The 21,546-nt window shown below is 59.0% G+C and overlaps 1 protein-coding gene across 1 annotated transcript in view; it reads right to left on the reverse strand.

Moving 5' to 3' along the window:
• LOC149919308 (inosine-5'-monophosphate dehydrogenase 1-like) overlaps nucleotides 1-21,246 on the reverse strand; it is a 32,290-nt gene extending 11,044 nt beyond the window's left edge. Inside the window, exons 1-10 of the mRNA XM_090125729.1 lie at nucleotides 21,149-21,246; nucleotides 18,005-18,112; nucleotides 17,400-17,448; nucleotides 14,838-14,939; nucleotides 12,924-12,998; nucleotides 11,437-11,643; nucleotides 10,481-10,568; nucleotides 9,079-9,278; nucleotides 5,683-5,773; nucleotides 3,524-3,619 (exon numbers count right to left, since the gene is read on the reverse strand). Coding sequence (XP_089981855.1) covers nucleotides 3,524-3,619; nucleotides 5,683-5,773; nucleotides 9,079-9,278; nucleotides 10,481-10,568; nucleotides 11,437-11,643; nucleotides 12,924-12,998; nucleotides 14,838-14,939; nucleotides 17,400-17,448; nucleotides 18,005-18,112; nucleotides 21,149-21,171 — 1,039 coding nt within the window. The 5' untranslated portion in view covers nucleotides 21,172-21,246. The remainder of the gene's footprint in view (nucleotides 1-3,523; nucleotides 3,620-5,682; nucleotides 5,774-9,078; nucleotides 9,279-10,480; nucleotides 10,569-11,436; nucleotides 11,644-12,923; nucleotides 12,999-14,837; nucleotides 14,940-17,399; nucleotides 17,449-18,004; nucleotides 18,113-21,148) is intronic.
• Nucleotides 21,247-21,546: the final 300 nt, after the last annotated feature.

Below are 21,546 nucleotides of genomic sequence, written 5' to 3' on the forward strand. Positions count from 1 at the left end.
CGTGGGGGGACATGGGGACGTGGGGGACAATGGGGACATGGGGGGACAATGGGGGGGAAATGGGGGGACATGGGGGACATGGGGGACAATGGGGTCAATGGGGACATGGGGACATGGGGGGACATGGGGGGACATGGGGGGACATGGGGGGCAGTGGGGACGTGGGGGGACAATTGAGGGGAATGGGGGGACATGGGGGGACATGGAGGACAATGGGGACAATGGGGGGACAGTGGGGACAATGGGGTCATGGGGGACAATGGGGACAATGGAGGCACAATGGGGACATGGGGGGACATGGGGGACAATGGGGACATGGGGACATGGGGGACAGTGGGGATCATGAGGGGACAATGAGGGGGCAGAGGGGACAATGGGGTCATGGGGACAATGGGGATATGGGGGGACAGTGGCGACATGGGGGGACATGGGGACGTGGGGGACAATGGGGATAATGGGGCGACAGTGGGGACAATGGGGACATGGGGGGACATGGGGACATGGGTGGACAGTGGGGACGTGGGGGGACAATAGGGACAATGGGGACACATGGGAGACATGGGGGGACAATGGGGACAATGTGGACATGGGGGGACAATGGGTGGGAATGGGGGGACATGGGGACAGGGGGGACATGGGGCACAATGGGGTCAATGGGGACATAGGGACATGGGGACATGGGGGGACATGGGAGGACAATGGGGGGACATGGGGGACAATGGGGGACAATGGGGGACAGTGGGGACATGGGGGGACAATGGGGACATGGAGATGTGGGGACATGGGGGGACAATGGGGTCATGGAGGGACGTGGGGGGCATCGGGGACACAATGGGGACATGGGAGGGCAGGGATGGGGACAGTGGGGTCGTGGGGGGACAGTGGGGACATGGGGGGACACAATGGGGACATGAGGGACAGTGGGGTCACTCTGGGGACATTTGCATTCACTTTGGGGTCACTTTGGGGTCAGTCGAGGGTCAGCTCGGGGTCACACTGGGGTCACTTTGGGGTCGCAATGGGGACATTTGGGGTCACAGTGGGGACATTTGTGTTCACTTTGGGGTCAGTTAGGGGTCACAGCTTAGGGTCACTTTGAGGTCACTCAGGGGTCAGTTTGGGGTCACATTGGGGTCACTCTGGGGACACATTGGGGTCACTTTGGGGTCACTCAGGGGTCACTTTGGGGTCAATTTGGGGTCACCCTGAGGTCACTTTGGGTTCATTTTGTGGACACTTTGGGGTCACCCTGGGGTCAGTTTGGGGTCACTCAGGGGTCACAGTGGGGTCATTTTGGGGACACACTGGGGTCACACTGGGGTCAGTGGGGTCACATTGGGGACAATGGGGTCACAGTGGGGTCACTTTGGGGTCACTCTGAGGTCACTCAGGGGTCAGTAGGGTCACACTGGGGACACTGGGGTGGCAATGGGGTCACTTTGGGGTCACTCAGGGGTCAGTTTGGGGTCACTTTGGGGACATATTGGGGTCTCACAGGGGTCACTCAGGGGTCAGTTTGGGGTCACAGTGGAGTCACTTTGGGGACACATTGGGGTCACAGTGGGGTCACAGTGGGGTCACCCTGGGGTCACTTTGGGGTCACATTGGGGACATTGGGGTCACAGTGGGGTCACAGGGTCACAGTGGGGTCACTTCAGGGTCATTTTGGGATCACAGTGGTGTCACTTTGGGAACAGTTTAGGGTCAGTTTGGGGTCACTCTGGGGTCACATTGGGGTCAACCTGGGGTCACAGCGGGATCACTTTGGGGTCACAGTGGGGTCACAGTGGGGTCAGTTTGAGGTCAGTTTGGGGTCACATTGGGGTCACCCTGGGGTCAGAGCGGGATCACTTTGGGGTCACTGTGGGGTCACAGTGGGGTCACAGTGGGGTCACCTTGTGGTCACTCAGAGGTCAGTTTGGGGTCACTCTGGGGTCACAGTGGGGGCAGTTGGGGGTCAGTTTGGCGATACTGGGGTCACTTTGGGGTCACAGGGGGGTCACTTTGGGGTCACTCTTGGGTCATTGGGGTTTCTATGGGGTCAGTTGGGGGGCACTTTGGGGTCACTCTCAGGTCACTTTGGGGACACAGTGGGGACACATTGGAGTCACAGTGGGGTCACAGTGGGGTCACCCTGAGGTCACAGTGGGGACACTTTGGGTTCAGTTCGGGGTCACTTTGGGGTCACAGTGGGGTCACAGTGGGGTCATTTTGGGTCAGAGCAGGGTCACCCTGGGGTCACATTGGGGTCACTTTGGGAACAGTTTGGGGTCACAGAGGGGTCACTCTGGGGTCACAGTGGGGACATTTGGAGACACACTGGGGTCACAGTGGGGTCAAATTGGGGACAGATTGGGGTCAGTTTGGGGTCAGTTTGGGGTCACAGTGGGGTCACAGTGGGGTCACTTTGGGGTCACTCTGGGGTCACAGTGGGGACAATTTGGGGACAGATCGGGGTCACCCTGGGGTCACAGTGGGGTCAGTTTGGGGTCACAGTGGGGTCACTCTGTGGTCACAGTGGGGTCAATTTGGGGACAGATTGGGGTCAGTTTGGGGTCACCCTGGGGTCACTTTGGGGTCACTCTGGGGTTACTCTGGGGTCACAGTGGGGTCAGTTGGGGGTCAGTTTGGGGTCACAGTGAGGTCACTTTGGGGTCACTTTGGGGTCACCCTGGGGTCACAGTGGGGTCAGTTGGGGTCAGTTTGGGGTCACAGTGAGGTCACAGTGGGGACACATTGGGGTCACTTTGGGGTCAGTTTGGGTCACAGTGAGGTCACTCTGGGGTCACTCTGGGGACATTTGGAGACACACTGGGGTCACAGTGGGGTCAATTCGGGGACAGATTGGGGTCAGATTGGGGTCACTCTGGGGTCAGATTGGGGTCACTCTGGGGTTACTCTCGGGTCACAGTGGGGTCAGTTGGGGGTCAGTTTAGGGTCACAGTGAGGTCACTTAGGGGACACATTGGGGTCACAGTGGGGTTGCTTTGGGGTCAGTTTGGGTTCACCCTGGGGACACATTGGGGTCAGTCTGGGGTAGAGTGGGGACAATTTGGGGACAGATCAGGGTCACTTTGGGGTCACCCTGGGGTCAGTTGGGGGTCACTGGGGGTCACATGGGGTCAGTTTGGGGTCACCCTGGGGTCACCCTGGGGTCACAGTGGGGACAATTTGGGGACAGATTGGGGTCACTTTGGGGTCACCCTGGGGTCACATTGGGGTCAGTTTGGGGTCACCCTGGGGTCACAGTGGGAACAATTTGGGGACAGATCGGGGTCACTTTGGGGTCACCCTGAGGTCACCCTGGGGTCAGTTGGGGGTCACTCTGGGGTCACTTTGTGGTCACTTGGGGGTCACCCTGGGGTCTGTTTGGGGTCACCTTGGGGTCAATTGGGGGTCACTCTGGAGTCACAGTGGGGACGATTTGGGGACAGATTGGGGTCAGTTTGGGGTCAGTTTGGGGTCACCCTGGGGTCACTCAGGGGTCACTTTGGGGTCACGCTGGGGTCACTGGGGGTCTCACCGTCATTGGAGCCGCAGTCGCTGCCGCCCCCCATCCCCACTCGCAGGGCATCAGCGCCCGCCTCGATCAGATTCCGCGCCTGCGCCGCCGTCACCACTGCGCCAACAGACACAGCTCTGCCCCACAGCTCTGCCCCATAGCACAGCTCTGCCCCACAGCTCTGCCCCACAGCACAGCCCTGCCCCATAGCACAGCCCTGCCCCATAGCCCTGCCCCATAGCACTGCTCCATAGTACTGCCCCATAGCACAGCCCTGCCCCATAGCCCTGCCCCATAGCACTGCTCCATAGTACTGCCCCATAGCACAGCCCTGCCCCACAGCACAGCCCTGCCCCATAGCACCACCCCACAGCACAGCTCTGCCCCATAGCACCACCCCACAGCACAGCCCTGCCCCACAGCACAGCCCTGCCCCATAGCACCGCCCCACAGCACAGCCCTGCCCCACAGCCCTGCCCCATAGCACTGCTCCATAGCACAGCTCTGCCCCATAGCTCTGCCCCACAGCACAGCTCTACCCCACAGCACAGCCCTGCCCCATAGCACCACCCCACAGCACAGCTCTGCCCCATAGCACCACCCCACAGCACAGCTCTGCCCCACAGCACAGCCCTGCCCCATAGTACTGCCCCACAGCACAGCTCTGCCCCATAGCCCTGCCTCACAGCACAGCTCTGCCCCATAGCACAGCCCTGCCCCATAGCACAGCTCTGCCCCACAGCTCTGCCCCATAGCACAGCCCTGCCCCACAGCCCTGCCCCACAGCAGAGCTCTGCCCCACAGCCCTGCCCCATAGCACAGCTCTGCCCCACAGCACAGCCCTGCCCCACAGCATAGCCCTGCCCCATAGCATAGCCCTACCCCATAGCCTTGCCCCATAGCTCTGCCCTGCCCCATAGCCCTGCCCCACAGCACAGCCCTGCCCCACAGCCCTGCCCCATAGCACAGCTCTGCCCAAAACCCCATGGCACCCCACATCCCTGTCCCACATCCTCACCCCATCACCCCACAACCCTGCCCCACATCATCTCACACCCTCACCCCACATCACCCCACAGCTTTGCTCCCCATTACCCCACATCTCCACCCCACATCATCCTAAATCCTAACCCAATGTCACCACACATCACCCCACATCCTCACTTCATTACCCCACATCCCTGCCCCACATCACCCCACATCTCCGCCCCACATCACCCCACACCCTCACCCCTCATCACCCCACAACCCTGCCCCACATCGCCCCCCATCCCCACCCCAAATCACCCCAAATCCCCACCCAAAGTCACCCCACATCCCTGCCCCACATCCTCACCCTCCACCCCACATCACCCCACACCCCCACCCCACATCACCCCACAACCCTGCCCCACACTGCCCCACAGCTCTGCCCCACATCACCCCACATCCTCATCCCACGTCACCCCACAAACCTGCCCCACATCAGCCCACATCCTCACCCCACATCACCCCACAACTCCGCCCCACATCACCCCACTTCTCCACCCCACATCACCCCACATCCCCACCCAATGTCACCCCACATCCTCACCCCATCACCCCACATCCCTGCCCCACATCACCCCACATCCTCACCCCACGTCACCCTACAACCCTGCCCCACATCACCCCACATCACCCCAAATCCTAACCCAATGTCACCCTGCATCACCCCACATCCTCACTCCATCACCCCACATCCCTGCCCTGCATCACCCCACACCCTCACCCCACATCGCCCCCCATCCCCACCCCAAATCACCCCAAATCCCCACCCAAAGTCACCCCACATCCCCGCCCCGCATCCTCCCCCCCCACCCCACATCACCCCACACCCTCACCCCACATCACCCCACATCGTCACCCCACATCACCCCACATCTCCACCCCACATCCTCACCCCACATCGCCCCCCATCCCCACCCCAAATCACCCCAAATCCCCACCCAAAGTCACCCCACATCCCCGCCCCACATCTTCACCCCCCACCCCACATCACCCCACACCCTCACCCCACATCACCCCCCATCCCCACCCCAAATCACCCCAAATCCCCACCCAAAGTCACCCCACATCCCCGCCCCGCATCCTCCCCCCCCACCCCACATCACCCCACGCCCCCCCCACGCAGACCCCCCCCCAAACCCCCCACGTCTCACCGCTGCCCCCCACCACCTGCAGCTCCGGGTATCGCTCCTTGATGTAGCGGATCATGGAGATCTGATGCACCGAGTTCCCCTGCGAGGAATCCTATGGGGCCGCAGCCAGCGCCATCACCAGCCGCCCCATAACCCCACAACCCCAAACCCCACAACCCTATAACTGTCCACCCCATAACCCCACTACCCCAAACCCCAGAACCCTATAACCATCCACTCCATAACCCCACAACCCCAAATCCCAGAACCCCACAATCCTATAACCATCCGCCCCATAACCCCACAACCCCAAACCCCATAATCCCATAACTATCTGCCCCATAACCCCACAACCCCACAACCCCAAACCCCAAACCCCAAACCCCAGAACCCTACAACCATCCTCCCCATAACCCCACAACCCCACGCCCCATAATCCCACAACTATCTGCCCCATACACCCCATATCCCCCATACAACCCCATAACCCCCCATATCCCCATCCCCCCTATAACCGCCCCATCCCTCCCATATCCCGCAGACACCCCATATTACCCCATAACCCCCCACCCCCCATATCTCCCATATCCCCCATACAGCCCATATAATCCCATCCCCCCCATGCCCCCATACCCCCATATCCCCCATATCCTCCCATATAACCCCATATCCCCTATAACCCCATAACCCCCATACCCCCCATATAACCCCATACCCCCCATATCCTGATATCCCCCCATACCCCCATATCCCCCATATCCCCCCCCATATCCCAAATCCCTCCATCCCCCCCATACCCCCCATACCCCCCATATAACCCCATATTCCCCATATCCCCCCATAGAACCCCACCCCCCTATATCCCCATATCCCCCATATAACCCCCTACAAGACCATATCCCCCATATAACCCCATATCGTCTCCATACCCCCATACCCGCATATCCCCCATACCCCCCAAAACCCCCCATACCTCCCCATATCCCCCATATTCCCCCATATCCCAAATCCCCCCATCCCCCCATATAACCACATACCCTCCCATATCCCCCAATTCCCCCATATCCCCCCCATATCTCCCATGCCCCCTATATCCCCCCATACTCCCCCATATCCCCCCATACCCCCAAAACGCCCCATATCACCCCATATCCCCCATACAACCCCATACCCCCCAAACCCCCCATATAACCCCATATCCCCACATTACCCCCCACACCCCCACCTCCCCATTTCCCCCCATAACCACCCACCCCCCGTATAACCCCATACCCCCCATTACACCCCATAACCCCATATCCCCCCATTACCCCCCACAACCCCATATCCCCACATATAACCCCATATCCCCCCATATCCCCCATTGCCCCCCATCCCCCCATATAACCCCATATCACCCCATTACCCCTCACATCCCCCATATAACCCCATATAACCCCATATCCCCCCATTACCCCCCACACCCCCATACCCACATATAACCCCATACCCCCCATTACCCCCCACACCCCCATATCCTCCCATACAACCCCATACAACCCTATACAACCCCATACCACCCCATACATCCCCATACATCCCCATACAACCCCATACCACCCCATACCACCCCATACCGCCCCATACAACCCCATACCAACCCATACCACCCCATACAACCCCATACAACCCCATACCACCCCATACAACCCCATACCACCCCATACAACCCCATACATCCCCATACAACCCCATACCACCCCATACAACCCCATACAACCCCATACAGCCCCATACCATCCCATACATCCCCATACAGCCCCATACCACCCCATACAACCCCATACAACCCCATACAACCCCATACCACCCCATACCACCCCATACAACCCCATACCACCCCATACAACCCCATACAACCCCATACAACCCCATACAACCGCATACAACCCCATACCACCCCATACCACCCCATACAACCCCATACCACCCCATACAACCCCATACCACCCCATACAACCCCATACAACCGCATACAACCCCATACCACCCCATACCACCCCATACAACCCCATACCACCCCATACCGCCCCATACAACCCCATACAACCGCATACAACCCCATACCACCCCATACCACCCCATACAACCCCATACCACCCCATACAACCCCATACCACCCCATACCACCCCATACAACCCCATACAACCCCATACAACCGCATACAACCCCATACAACCCCATACAACCCCATTCCACCCCATACCACACCATACAACCCCATACAACCCCATACAACGCCATATCCCCCCATACCACCCCATACAACCCCATACCACCCCATACCGCCCCATACAACCCCATACAACCCCATACAACCCCATACAACCCCATACAACCCCATACAACCCCATACAACGCCATATCCCCCCATACCACCCCATACAACCCCATACCACCCCATACCGCCCCATACAACCCCATACAACCCCATACAACCCCATACCACCCCATATCCCCCCATACCACCCCATACAACCCCATACATCCCCATACATCCCCATACTACCCCATACCACCCCATACCACCCCATACCACCCCATACAACCCCATACCCCCCCATACAACCCCATACAACCCCATACCCCCCCATACAACCCCATACAACCCCATACAACCCCATACAACCCCATACATCCCCATACCACCCCATACCACCCCATACCACCCCATACAACCCCATACCCCCCCATACAACCCCATACCACCCCATACAACCCCATACAACCGCATACAACCCCATACCACCCCATACAACCCCATACCACCCCATACCGCCCCATACAACCCCATACAACCCCATACAACCCCATACCACCCCATATCCCCCCATACCACCCCATACAACCCCATACATCCCCATACAACCCCATACCACCCCATACAACCCCATACAACCCCATACCACCCCATACATCCCCATACAACCCCATACCCCCCCATACAACCCCATACAACCCCATACAACCCCATACCACCCCATACATCCCCATACTACCCCATACAACCCCATACCACCCCATACCACCCCATACAACCCCATACCCCCCCATACAACCCCATACAACCCCATACCCCCCCATACAACCCCATACAACCCCATACAACCCCATACATCCCCATACCACCCCATACCACCCCATACCACCCCATACAACCCCATACCCCCCCATACAACCCCATACCACCCCATACAACCCCATACAACCCCATACCACCCCATACAACCCCATACCACCCCATACAACGCCATATCCCCCCATACCACCCCATACAACCCCATACCACCCCATACCGCCCCATACAACCCCATACAACCCCATACAACCCCATACCACCCCATACTCCCCCATACCCCCCCATACCACCCCGGTACCAGCAGCACCAGATCGGCTCCCGCCTCCGCCACGGCGTCCAGCCTCCGCCGCTCTCCGTCCGCGGCTCCGAGCGCCGCCCCGCAGCGCAGCCGCTCGCCGGCGTCCCGCGACGATCGTCCGTAGCGCCGGCACTTCCGCACGTCGGCGCGGGCCAGCAGCGCCACCAGCTCGTCTCGGGAGTTCACGATCGGCAGCTGGCCTGCGGGAGGGGGGTCAGGGGGGCGCGGGGGGATGGGGGGACGTGGGGGGGATGGGGGTATATGGGGGATGGGGGGTATGGGGTTGTATGGGGGGTCATGGGGGGATAATGGGGATGGGGGATGTGGGGGGATATGGGGGGTATGGGGGGATATGGGGGATATGGGGGGCATAGGGGGATATGGGGGATATGGGGGATATGGGGGATATGGGGGGTATGGGGGATGTGGGGTGTATGGGGGATATGGGGGGATATGGGGGGATAATGGGGATGGGGGATGTGGGGGATATGGGGGATATGGGGGTGATGGGGGAATTAAGGTGTATGGGGAGATATGGGGGGAAATGGGGGGTATGGGGGATATAGGGGGTATGGGGGGTATAGGGGGAATGGGGGATATAGGGGGTATGGGGGATATGGGGGATGGGGGGGTATGGGGTTGTATGGGGGGATATGGGGGGGATAATGGGGATGGGGGATGTGGGGGATATGGGGGATATGGGGGGGATGGAGGAATTGGGGGATATGGGGGGTATAGGGGATATAGGGGGGTATGGGGGATATGGGGGATATGGGGGGGATGTGGGGGATATGGGGGATATGGGGGGGATGGAGGAATTGGGGGATATGGGGGGTATAGGGGATATAGGGGGGTATGGGGGATATGGGGGATATGGGGGGGATATGGGGGGTATAGGGGCATACGGGAGACATGGGGGATATGGGGGGGATAATGGGGATGGGGGATATGGGGGACATGGGGGATATGGGGGGGATGGGGGAATTAAGGTGTATGGGGGGACATGGGGGGTATGGGGGGTATGGGGGGTATGGGGGGTATGGGGGGATATGGGATGGATGGGGGGTATGGGGGATATGGGGGATATGGGGGATGGGGGGTATGGGGGAATTGGGGGAGATGGGGGGATGGGGGAATTAAAGTGTATGGGGGGATATGGGGGATATGGGGGGGATGGGGGGTATAGGGGCATACGGGGGACATGGGGGATATGGGGGATATGGGGGGCAATTGGAGGACACTGGGGCAAATGGGGGCAATGGAGGGGAATGGGGGAATTGGGGGATATGGGGGACAATGGGGGGTCATTGGGGGTCATTGGGGAATGGGGGATATGGGGGACATGGGTGTCACTGGGGTCAATGGGGTGACGGGGGCCGCAGTGGGGTCGCAGTGTGCGCACCCTTCTTGCTGCGCTGCAGGATGGCGTTGGCCTCCTGTATGGTGACGCCGGCCGGGGCCACCACCAACTCCTCGCGCTTCGTCATCACCTGCAGGGCAGCGCAATCCCAATCCCAATCCCAATCCCAATCCTCATCCCAATCCCAATCCAATCCCAATCCCAATCCTCATCCCATCATCCCAAATCTCATCCTATTATCCCAATCCCAATCCTCATCCCAATCCTCATCCCAATCCCAATCCTCATCCCATCATCCCAAACCTCATCCCAATCCCAATCCTCATCCCAATCCAATCCCAATCTTCATCCCATCATCCCACCCATTCTGCCCCTCCCCCGGAAGTCGATGTCCCTGGAGGTGACGATGCCCTACAGCTGCCCCCCACCCCCAGCCCTAATCCCATTCCAAATCCCAACCCCTAATCCCCTAATCCCCTAATCCCAATCCCGTAATCCCAATCCCAACCCCACCCACCTGCCCCAGGGGTGTCCCGTGCTGCCCCTCCCCCAGGAAGTCGATGTCCCTGGAGGTGATGATGCCCTGCAGCCGCCCCCCAACCCCTAACCCTCTAATCCCAATCCCGTAATCCCAATCCCATAATCCCAATCCCACCCACCAGCCCCACAGTGTTGCTCGCAGCCCCTCCCCCAGGAAGTCGATGTCCCTGCAGGTGATGATGTCCTGCAGCCGCCTCCCAATCCCAACCCTAATCCTAATCCGACCCCTAACCCCTAATCCTGTAATCCCAATCCCGTAATCCCAATCCCGTAATCCCAATCCCAATCCCACCCACCAGCCCCACAGTGTCGCTCGCAGCCCCTCCCCCAGGAAGTCGATGTCCCTGGAGGTGACGATGCCCTACAGCTGCCCCCCACCCCAGCCCTAATCCCATTCCCAATCCCAACCCCTAATCCCGTAATCCCAGTCCCCTAATCCCGATCCCAACCCCACCCACCTGCCCCAGCGGAGTCCCGTGCTGCCCCTCCCCCAGGAAGTCGATGTCCCTGGAGGTGACGATGCCCTGCAGCCGCCCCCCCATCCTCCCGCTCTGTGTCACCGGGACCCCCGAGCAGCCCCTGCGCCGCCGCAGCTCCAGCACGTCCCCAACCGTGTGCGTGGGGCTCAGCACCGCCGGCTCCCGCGGGCAGCCCTGCTGGAAGCGCTGCGGGGGGATTATGGGATGGGCGGGAGTATTATGGGGTGTGGGGGATGGGGGGTATGCGGGATGGGGGGTATGGGGGATGGGGGGATATATGGGGTATGGGGGGATATGGGGGGATATATGGGATATGGGGTATGGGGGGGCTCAGCACCGCCGGCTCCCGCGGGCAGCCCTGCTGGAAGCGCTGCGGGGGGATTATGGGATGGGGGGGAGTATTATGGGGTATGGGGGGTATGGGGGATCGGCAGTATGGGGTATATGGATATGGGGTATGGGGGGATATGGGGTATGGGGAATGTGGGGTATGGGGGTATGGGATATGGGGGGCTCAGCACCGCCGGCTCCCGCGGGCAGCCCTGCTGGAAGCGCTGCGGGGGGGATTATGGGATGGGGGGGAGTATTATGGGGTGTGGGGGGATATGGGGTATGGGGGGATATATGGGGTATGGGGGGATATATGGGGTATGGGGGGATATGGGGTATGGGGGGGCTCAGCACCTCCGGCTCCCGCGGGCAGCCCTGCTGGAAGCGCTGCGGGGGGATTATGGGATGGGGGGGAGTATTATGGGGTGTGGGGGATGGGGGGGTATGGGGGATATGGGGTATGGGGGGTATGGGGTATGGGGGGTATGGGGGGATATGGGGTATGGGGGGATATATGGGGGATGGGGGGATATGGGATATGGGGGGATATGGGGTACGGGGGGATATGAGGGTATGGGGATATGGGGTATGGGGATATGGGGTATGGGGTATGGAGTATGGGTAGATATGGGGTATAGGGATATGGGGTATGGGGGGATATGGGGGGTATGGGGTATGGGGATATGGGGAGATATGGGGTATGGGAAGATATGGGATATGGGGCATGGGGGGATATGGGATATGGGGGTGCTCAGCACCGCTGGCTCCCAGGTGCAGCCCTGCTGGAAGCGCTGCAGGGGTATTATGGGATGGGGGGAGAAGGGGGGGGATATTATGGGATGTAGGGTATGGGGTATGGGGGGATATGGGGGGATATGGGGTATGGGCATAAAAGGGGATATGGGGGGATATGGGATATGGGGGGATATGGGGTATGGGGGGATATGGGGTATGGGGGGGCTCAGCACTGCTGTCTCCTGGATACAGCCCTGCTGGAAGCGCTGCGGGGATATTATGGGATGGAAGGGGGGGGTATAGGGAGGATATATGGGCTATGGGGGGGTATGGAATAAGGCGGGGAATGGGGCGATATGGGGGGGTGTGGGGGGGTCCCGGGGGGGCAGAGGGCGCCGTACCTTCACCTTGCGCACCTGGCTGGCCTGGAACTCGGGGCTGCAGTTGTGGTGGATGATCCCGATGCCACCCATCAGCTGGGGGGGCACGGGGATACGGGGTGGGGGAGGGATATGGGGTGGGGGCAGGTGAGGGGGGGGATGAAGGGGGATATGGTGACGTTGGGAGGGGCGCCCCCACACCGTGGCCCCAAATGATCGGTCCATCATCCCATAGCCCCATAATCCCATACCTCGATAGCCCCATAATCCCATACCTCGATAGCCCCATAATCCCATACCTCAATAGCCTCATAATCCCATAACTCTATAGCCCCATAATCCCATAACTCAGTAGCCCCATAATCCCATAACTCAATAGCCCCATGATCCCATAACTCAATAGCCCCATAATCCCATAACTCAATAGCCCCATAATCCCATACCTCAATAGCCCCGTAATCCCATGACCCCCTGACCCCGTAATCCCAGGGCCCCATAAAGCCATAATCCAACGGCGTTATAACTGCATAATCCCAAACCCAACAGCCCCATAATCCCATAACCTCATACTTCCTTAATCCCGTAACTCCATGATACCATAACCCCCTAACACTTTAATCCCATAATCCCATAACCCTGTAGCCCCATAACCCCACCACCCCAGAACCCCAGAATCCCACAGCCCTGCAACTCCATGGCCCCGTAACCCCACAGCCTCAGAATCTCATAACCCCATAGCCCCATAATCCTACTGCCCCATAACCCCACAACACCACTGTCCCATCATCCCACAACCCCACAGATCCACAACCCCACCGACTCATAAGCCCATGCCCCATAACCCCACAGCCCCATAACCCCACAACCCCAGGACCCCACAGCCCCATGACCCCATAACCCCACAGCCCCATAGCCCCACGACCCCATAACCCCATAACCCCACAGCCCCATAACCCCATGACCCCATAAACCCACTCACAGCCCCATGACACCATAACCCCATGACCCCACAGCCCCATAACCCCATGGCCCCATAACCCCATGACCCCACTCACAGCCCCATAACCCCATAACCCCACAGCCCCATGACCCCATGACCTCATAACCCCATGACCCCACGTCCCCATAACCCCACAGCCCCATAGCCCCATGACCCCATAACCCCATGACCCCACAGCCCCATGACCCCATGACCCCACTCACAGCCTCATGATCCCACGACCCCACTCACAGCCCCATGACCCCATAACCCCATGATCCCATGGCCCCATAACCCTACAGCCCCATAAACCCAGGACCCCATAACCTCATGATCCCATGACCCCATTCACAGCCCCATGACCCCATAACCTCATGATCCCATGACCCCATAACCCCACAACCTCATAACCCCATGACCCCACAGCCCCATAACCCCACAGCCCCATAACCCCACAGCCCTATAACCCCATGCCCCCATGACCCCACTCACAGCCCCATAACCCCATAACCCCACAGCCCCATGACCCCATCACCTCATAACCCCATGACCCCATGTCCCCATAACCCCACAGCCCCATAGCCCCATGACCCCATAACCCCATGACCCCACAGCCCCATGACCCCACTCACAGCTTCATGACCCCACGACCCCACTTACAGCCCCATAATCCTACAGCCCCATAACCCCATAAGCCCACGACCCCACTCACAGCCCCCTGACCCCATAACCCCATGACGCCATAACCCCATAACTCCACGACCCCACAGCCCCATAACCCTATGACCCCATGGCCCCACTAACAGCCCCATGACCCCACTCACAGCCCCAGGATCCCATGACCCCATTCACAGTCCCATGACCCCATAACCCCGTGACCCCGTGACCCCGTGACCCCACTCACAGTCCCATGACCCCATAACCCCATGACCCCGTGACCCCGTGACCCCACTCACAGCCATGGCGATGGCCATGTCAGCCTCGGTGACGGTGTCCATCGGGGAGGACACCAGCGGGGTTTTTAGGGTGATCTGCTTCGTCAGCGCCGACGTCAGATCCTATAGGGGCACAGAGGGTCCTCACCGCCACCCCACAGCTCCCGGGGAGGGGACCCCCCCCAGAACCCCATATCCTATAGGGGAACCTCCCCCAAACCCCAAATTCTAAGGGGAACCCATCCCAGAAACCCATGTCCTATAGCAGAACCTCCACAAGATGCCATATCCTATAGGGAACCCCACAGAACCCCATATCCTATAGGGGAACCTCTCCAAGACCCCTGTCCTATAGGGGAACCGTCCAAAAACCCATATCCTATAGGGAACCTCCACAAGACCCCATGTCCTATAGGGGAACCCCACAAAAACCCATATCCTATAGGGGAATCCGCCAGTACCCCATATCTTATAGGGGAGCATCCACAGAACACCATGTCCTATAGGGGAACCCCTCAAAACCCCATATCCTATAGGAGAACCCATCCCACAACCCCATATCCTATAGGGGAACCTCCACAAGACGCCATATCCTATACGGAACCCCACAGAACTCCATATCCTATAGGGGACCACCCCCAAAACTCCATATCCTATGGGAGAAACCCAAAACCCCATATCCTATAGGGGAGCCTCCACAGAACCACATATCCTATAGGGAAACCCATCCAAGAACCCCAGATCCTATAGGGGAATCTCCACAAGACCACATGTCCTATAGGGGAACCCTCCAAAAACCCATATCCTATAGCAAATCGCTCCCAGAACCCCATATCCTATAGGGGAACCCCCCAAAAACCCATATCCTATAGGGAATTCCACAAGACCCCATATCCTACAGGGGAACCCCCCCATGAACCCCATATCCTATAGGGGAACCACACAGAACTCCATATCCTATAGGGGAACCTCCCCAAGACCCCATATCCAATAGGGAACCCCCCCAGTACCACATGTCCTATAGGGGAGCCCCCCTCAGAACCCCATATCCTATAGGGGAACCCCCACAAAACCCTATATCCTATAGGGGAGCCTCCACAGAAGCCCATATCCCATAGGGGAACCCATCCCAGAACCCCATATCCTATAGGGGAACCTCCACAAAACTATATGTCCTATAGGAGAGCCTCCACAGAACCCCATATCCTATAGGGGAACCTCTCCAAGACCCCTGTCCTATAGGGTAACCCCCCAAAAACCCATATCCTATAGAGGAATCCCCCCCGAATCCCATATCCTATAGAGGAACCCCCCCAGAACCCCATATCCTATAGGGGAGCCTCCTCAAGATCCCTGTCCTATAGGGGAACCCCCCCAATACCACATGTCCTAAAGGGGATCCCCCCCAGAACCCCATATCCTATAGGGGAACCCATCTCAGAACCCCATATCCTATAGGGGAGCCTCCACAGAACCCCATATCCTATAGGGGAACCTCCACAAAACCCCATATCCTACAGCAGATCGCTCCCAGAACCCCATATCCTATAGGGAACCCCACAGAACCCCGTATCCTATATGGGAACCCCCCAAAAACCCATATCCTATAGAGAACCTCCACAAGACCCCATATCCTATAGGGGAACCCCCCAGAACTGCATATCCTATAGGGGAACCTCCACAAGACCCCATGTCCTTTAGGGGAATCCCCCAAAACCCCATATCCTATAGGGGAACCCATCCCACAACCCCATATCCTATAGGGGAACCTCCACAAGATGCCATATCCTATAGGGAACCCCACAGAACCCCTGGTGGATTTATGGGGTGGATTTATGGGGGGATATATGGGGTGGATTTATGGGGTGGATTTCTGGGATGGATTTCTGGGATGGATTATGGGGTGGATATATGGGGTGGATTTAGGGGGTGGATTATGGGGGGGATTTATGGGGTGGATTTATGGGATCGATATATGGGATGGATTTATGGGGGGGATTTATGGGGTGGATTTATGGGGTGGAATATAGGGTGGATTATGGGATGGTTTATGGGATGGATTATGGGGTGGATTTAGGGGGTGGATTTATGGGGTGGATTTATGGGGTGGATATATGGGGTGGATTTATGGGGTGGATTTATAGGGTGGATATATGGGGTGGATTTATGGGGTGGATTTAGGGGGTGGATTTAGGGGGTGGATTTATGGGGTGGATTTAGGGGGTGGATATATGGGGTGGATTTAGGGGGTGGATTTATGGGGTGGATATATGGGGTGGATTTATGGGGTGGATTTATGGGGTGGATTTATAGGGTGGATATATGGGGTGGATTTAGGGGGTGGATTTATGGGGTGGATTTATAGGGTGGATATATGGGGTGGATTTAGGGGGTGGATTTAGGGGGTGGATTTATGGGGTGGATTTAGGGGGTGGATTATGGGGTGGATATATGGGGTGGATTTATGGGGTGGATTTATGGGGTGGATATATGGGGTGGATTTATGGGGTGGATTTATGGGGTGGATTTATGGGGTGGATTTAGGGGGTGGATTTATGGGGTGGATTTATGGGGTCCACTCACCACGTCCTCAGCTGCAAAGTCAATGAAGCCGGGCAGGATGAGGAAATCACTGTGGGAGGGGGGGGTCACTTATAGGGCCACCCCATAGGGGGGGCCATGGGGACAGGAGGGACATTTGGGGTGGCCCTATGGGGACAGCGGTGCCTGGAGGGGGAGGGGGGGTAGAAATAGGGGTGATTGGGGGAGGGGGGGACATTTGGGGTGGCCCTATGGGGACAGCAATGCCGAGGGGGGGAACATTGGGGTTATGGGATGGGGGGGGACATTTGGGGTGGCTTTATGGGACAGGAATGTGTGTGTGGGGGGCGGTCATAGGGGTTATGGGGGCAGGGGGACTTTTGGGGTGGCCCTATGGGGACAGTAGTGCTGGGGGGGGTACACTGGGGTTATGGGGACAGGGGGGCACATTTGGGGTGGCCCTATAGGGACAGTGGTCCCTGGGGGGGGCAACATAGGGGTTATGGGGACAGGGGGGCACATTTGGGGTGGCCCTATAAGGATAGCTGTGTCCGGGGGGGGGTCGAAATGGGGGTGATGGGGGGGGGACATTTGGGGTGGCCCTATAGGGGGGGACGCAGGACGTGGGGCCACTGTCCCCCCCCTACTTGTAGGTCAGGCCGTCGCTGGTGGCGAAGAGCTGCTGGGCGCTGAGCCCTTCCTCAGGGACTGAGCCTGCGGCATCGCCGGGCACGGGGTCGGTACTGGGGGGGAGCCTTCATCATCATCATCATCATCATCATCATCATCATCATCATCATCATCATCATCATCACCACATTGTTATCATCCTCACATCACCATCATCATCATCACTGTCACATCGTCGTCATCATCATCATCATCACCAACATTGCTATAATCCTCACATCATCATCACCATCATCATCATCACCATCATCATCATCATCACTGTCACATCGCCATCATCATCATCATCATCACCACCATTGCTATAATCCTCACATCATCATCACCATCATCATCATCATCATCATCATCATCATCATCATCATCACTGTCACATCGTCGTCATCATCATCATCATCACTGTCACATCGTCGTCATCATCATCATCGTCGTCATCATCGTCATCCTCACATCATCATCATCATCATCATCATCATCATGTCACATCATCATTGTCACCATCATCATCATCACCATTGTTATCATCCTCACATCATCATCATCACCATCATCATCATTATCATCACTGTCACATCGTCGTCATCATCATCATCATTGTCATCGTCGTCATCATCGTCATCCTCACCATTATTATCATCCGCACATCGTCATCACATCATCATCATCATCATCATCATCATCATCATCATCATCATGTCACATCATCGACGTCACCATCATCATCATCATCACCACCACCATTGTTATCATTCTGACATCATCATCACCATCATCATCATCATCATCACTGTCACATCGTCGTTATCATCATCGCCATCATCATCGTCATCACCATTGTTATCATCCTCACATCATCATCACCATCATCACCATCATCACCATCATCATCACTGTAACATCGTCGTCATCATCATCATTGTCGTCCTCACCACTGTTATCATTCTCACATCATCATCATCATCATCATGTCACATCATCGTCATCACCATCATCGCCATTGTCATCACCATTGTTATCATCCTCACCATCATCATCATCAACGCTGTCACATCATCATCATCCCAGTACCTCCCCAGTAACTCCCAGTGCCCCCCCAGCATCACTGCATCACGTCCCAGTCCCTCCCAGTACCCCCCCATACCTCCCACTATCATACAGTTCCCTCCCAGTACCCCCCCAGTAATTCCCAGTGCCCCCCATAGCACACCTGCGCCACATCCCAGTCCCTCCCAGTGCTCCCAGTTCCCACTCCCATAACTGGGCCACCCCTCATCCATCCCCACACCATTGCACAGCAGCCCCATCCCGGGAGCCCCGCCCACAACGCCTCCTATTGGTCCGCTCCTCTGTCAGCCCCGCCCCACCTCGCATGTAGCCCCGCCCACATCCTACACCATAGGCCATCCACTCCTCTAGCCCCGCCCCCTGCGCTAGCCCCGCCCTCTGTACCTATAACTCCTCTCCACCAGTATAGCCCCGCCCACAACGCAGCCCATTGGTCTACCCCGCCCTTAGCTCCGCCCCTTCACTAGGATCCAGCTACAGCCCCGCCCACTGCTCCCATAGCCCCACCCCCTCATAGCCCCGCCCCTGGTGCAGCCCATTGGCCTGCCCCACCCGTAACCCCGCCCCTCCAGTTGGATCCACCCACAGCCCCGCCCATTTTCCTCATAGCCCCGCCCCCTCCATTATAGCCCCGCCCACAACTCCGCTCCCAACGCATCCCATTGGTCTGCCCCGCGCTTAGCCCCGCCCCTTCCGATGGATCCACCCACAGACCCGCCCACTGTTCCATAGCCCCGCCCCCTCCCTTATAGCCACGCCCCCACCCACCGGCCCAGCGGGGGGGGCACACAAACACAACCCCCCCTCCTCCCCCCCCCGTCTTACTTGGGACCCCCCCGGGGCCCGGCGCTGTTTGTGCCCCAGCCTCATTAACACCGCCGCTCTAATGAGCCCCCAGGGGAGGGGGTGGGGGTTGGGCAGCCCCCCCCCCGTGACACCGCTGTCACCCGTGGGGGAGTGGGGGGGAGGAGCGGGGCGGGGGGGGGGGGGGATTAGCGGTAATCCGGGAGCACAGCGCCGGGTCACGTGGGTGTGCGGGGCCGGGGGGGGGGGGGGGGCACGGGAGGACCCCCACCTGTCCCCGTGTGTCCCTATGTGGTGCCGAGACCGAAGGCACCGGGACCCCCCCCCTAATAGCCCCCCCTTTGGTCCCCATGTGTCGCCAGGACCCGGTGCCACCACGAACTCCCCCCAGACCCCCCTGTCCCCATGTGTCACCCAGATGTGATGTCACCGGGACCCCCCCTTGTCCCACTGTCCCCCTGTGTCCCCATGTGTCACCATCACTCCCCCCAGACCCCCCCCTTTGTCCCCAGGACCCCCCCACTTTGTCCCCAACTGTCCCCAAAAGTCTCCACGACCCCCCCCAGAGCCCTCCTTGTCCCCAACTGTCCCCATGTGTCCCCACGACCCCCCCCCAGATCCCCCCTTTGTCCCCAACCATCCCCATTTGTCACCATGCCCCCCCCAGACCCTTCCTTTGTCCCCTACTGTCCCTATGTGTCCCCACGACCCCCCCCCAGACCCCCCTTTGTCCCCAACCGTCCCCATTTGTCACCACACCCTCCCCCCAGACCCCCCCCTTGTCCCCAGCTGTCCCCATGTGTCCCCATGAACCCCTGTCCCCAAGTGTCCCCAAATACCCCCATGACCCACTGCCACCATGACCCCCCCAGACCCCCCCGTGTCCCCAACTGTCCCCATGTGTCACCATGACCCCCTAAGACCCCCCCTTTGTCCCCAGCTGTCCCCATGTGTCACCATGACTCCCCCCAAAACTCCCTTGTCCCCAACTGTCCCCATGTGTCACCATGATCCCCTATGACTCCCCCCTCTGTCCCCAACTGTCCCCATGTGTCACCATGATCCCCTATGACTCCCCCCTTTGTCCCCAGCTGTCCCCATGTGTCACCATGACCCCCCCAGACCCCCCTGTCCCCCCAGTTCCCAACCTGGATGTGATGCCACTATGACCCCCCCAGACCCCCCCTCGTCCCCAGCTGTCCCCATGTGCCCCCCCCCCGCCCTCCCCTCACCTGCCGTCGTTGCTGCGCTCCATCTCGTGGCCGCGTCCCGAATGTGACCCCCCCCCCCCCGTATCCGGACACGCGTGGGGTCCCACGGGCAATGAGGGGGGGGGAGCGGGGGGGGGCGGTGCTGCGCTGCTGCTGCCGCGGGAGGCGCTGAGTAACCGGGGGGGGGGGGCACGGGAGGGGGGGGGGTCCGCTTTCAGCTCCGCCCCTTTAAGGCTTTGGGTCGGGGAAGGGGGGGGAAAAGCCGAGGGGGGGGGAACCCATCTCTCCCCCCCATCCACACGCATTGTTAGGGTGGTTATGGGGGGTGACACGAGTGGGTGGGGGGGGGGGGCTGTGGGTGAGCCCCCCCCCCAACTCCCCCCCCCCCCCCCCCCGCGGGTGGTTTCGCTGCGGGTGGG

Source organism: Phasianus colchicus, chromosome 1 (genome assembly GCF_987193195.1).
Source record: "Phasianus colchicus chromosome 1, bPhaCol1.hap1.1, whole genome shotgun sequence".
NCBI lineage: Eukaryota > Metazoa > Chordata > Aves > Galliformes > Phasianidae > Phasianus > Phasianus colchicus.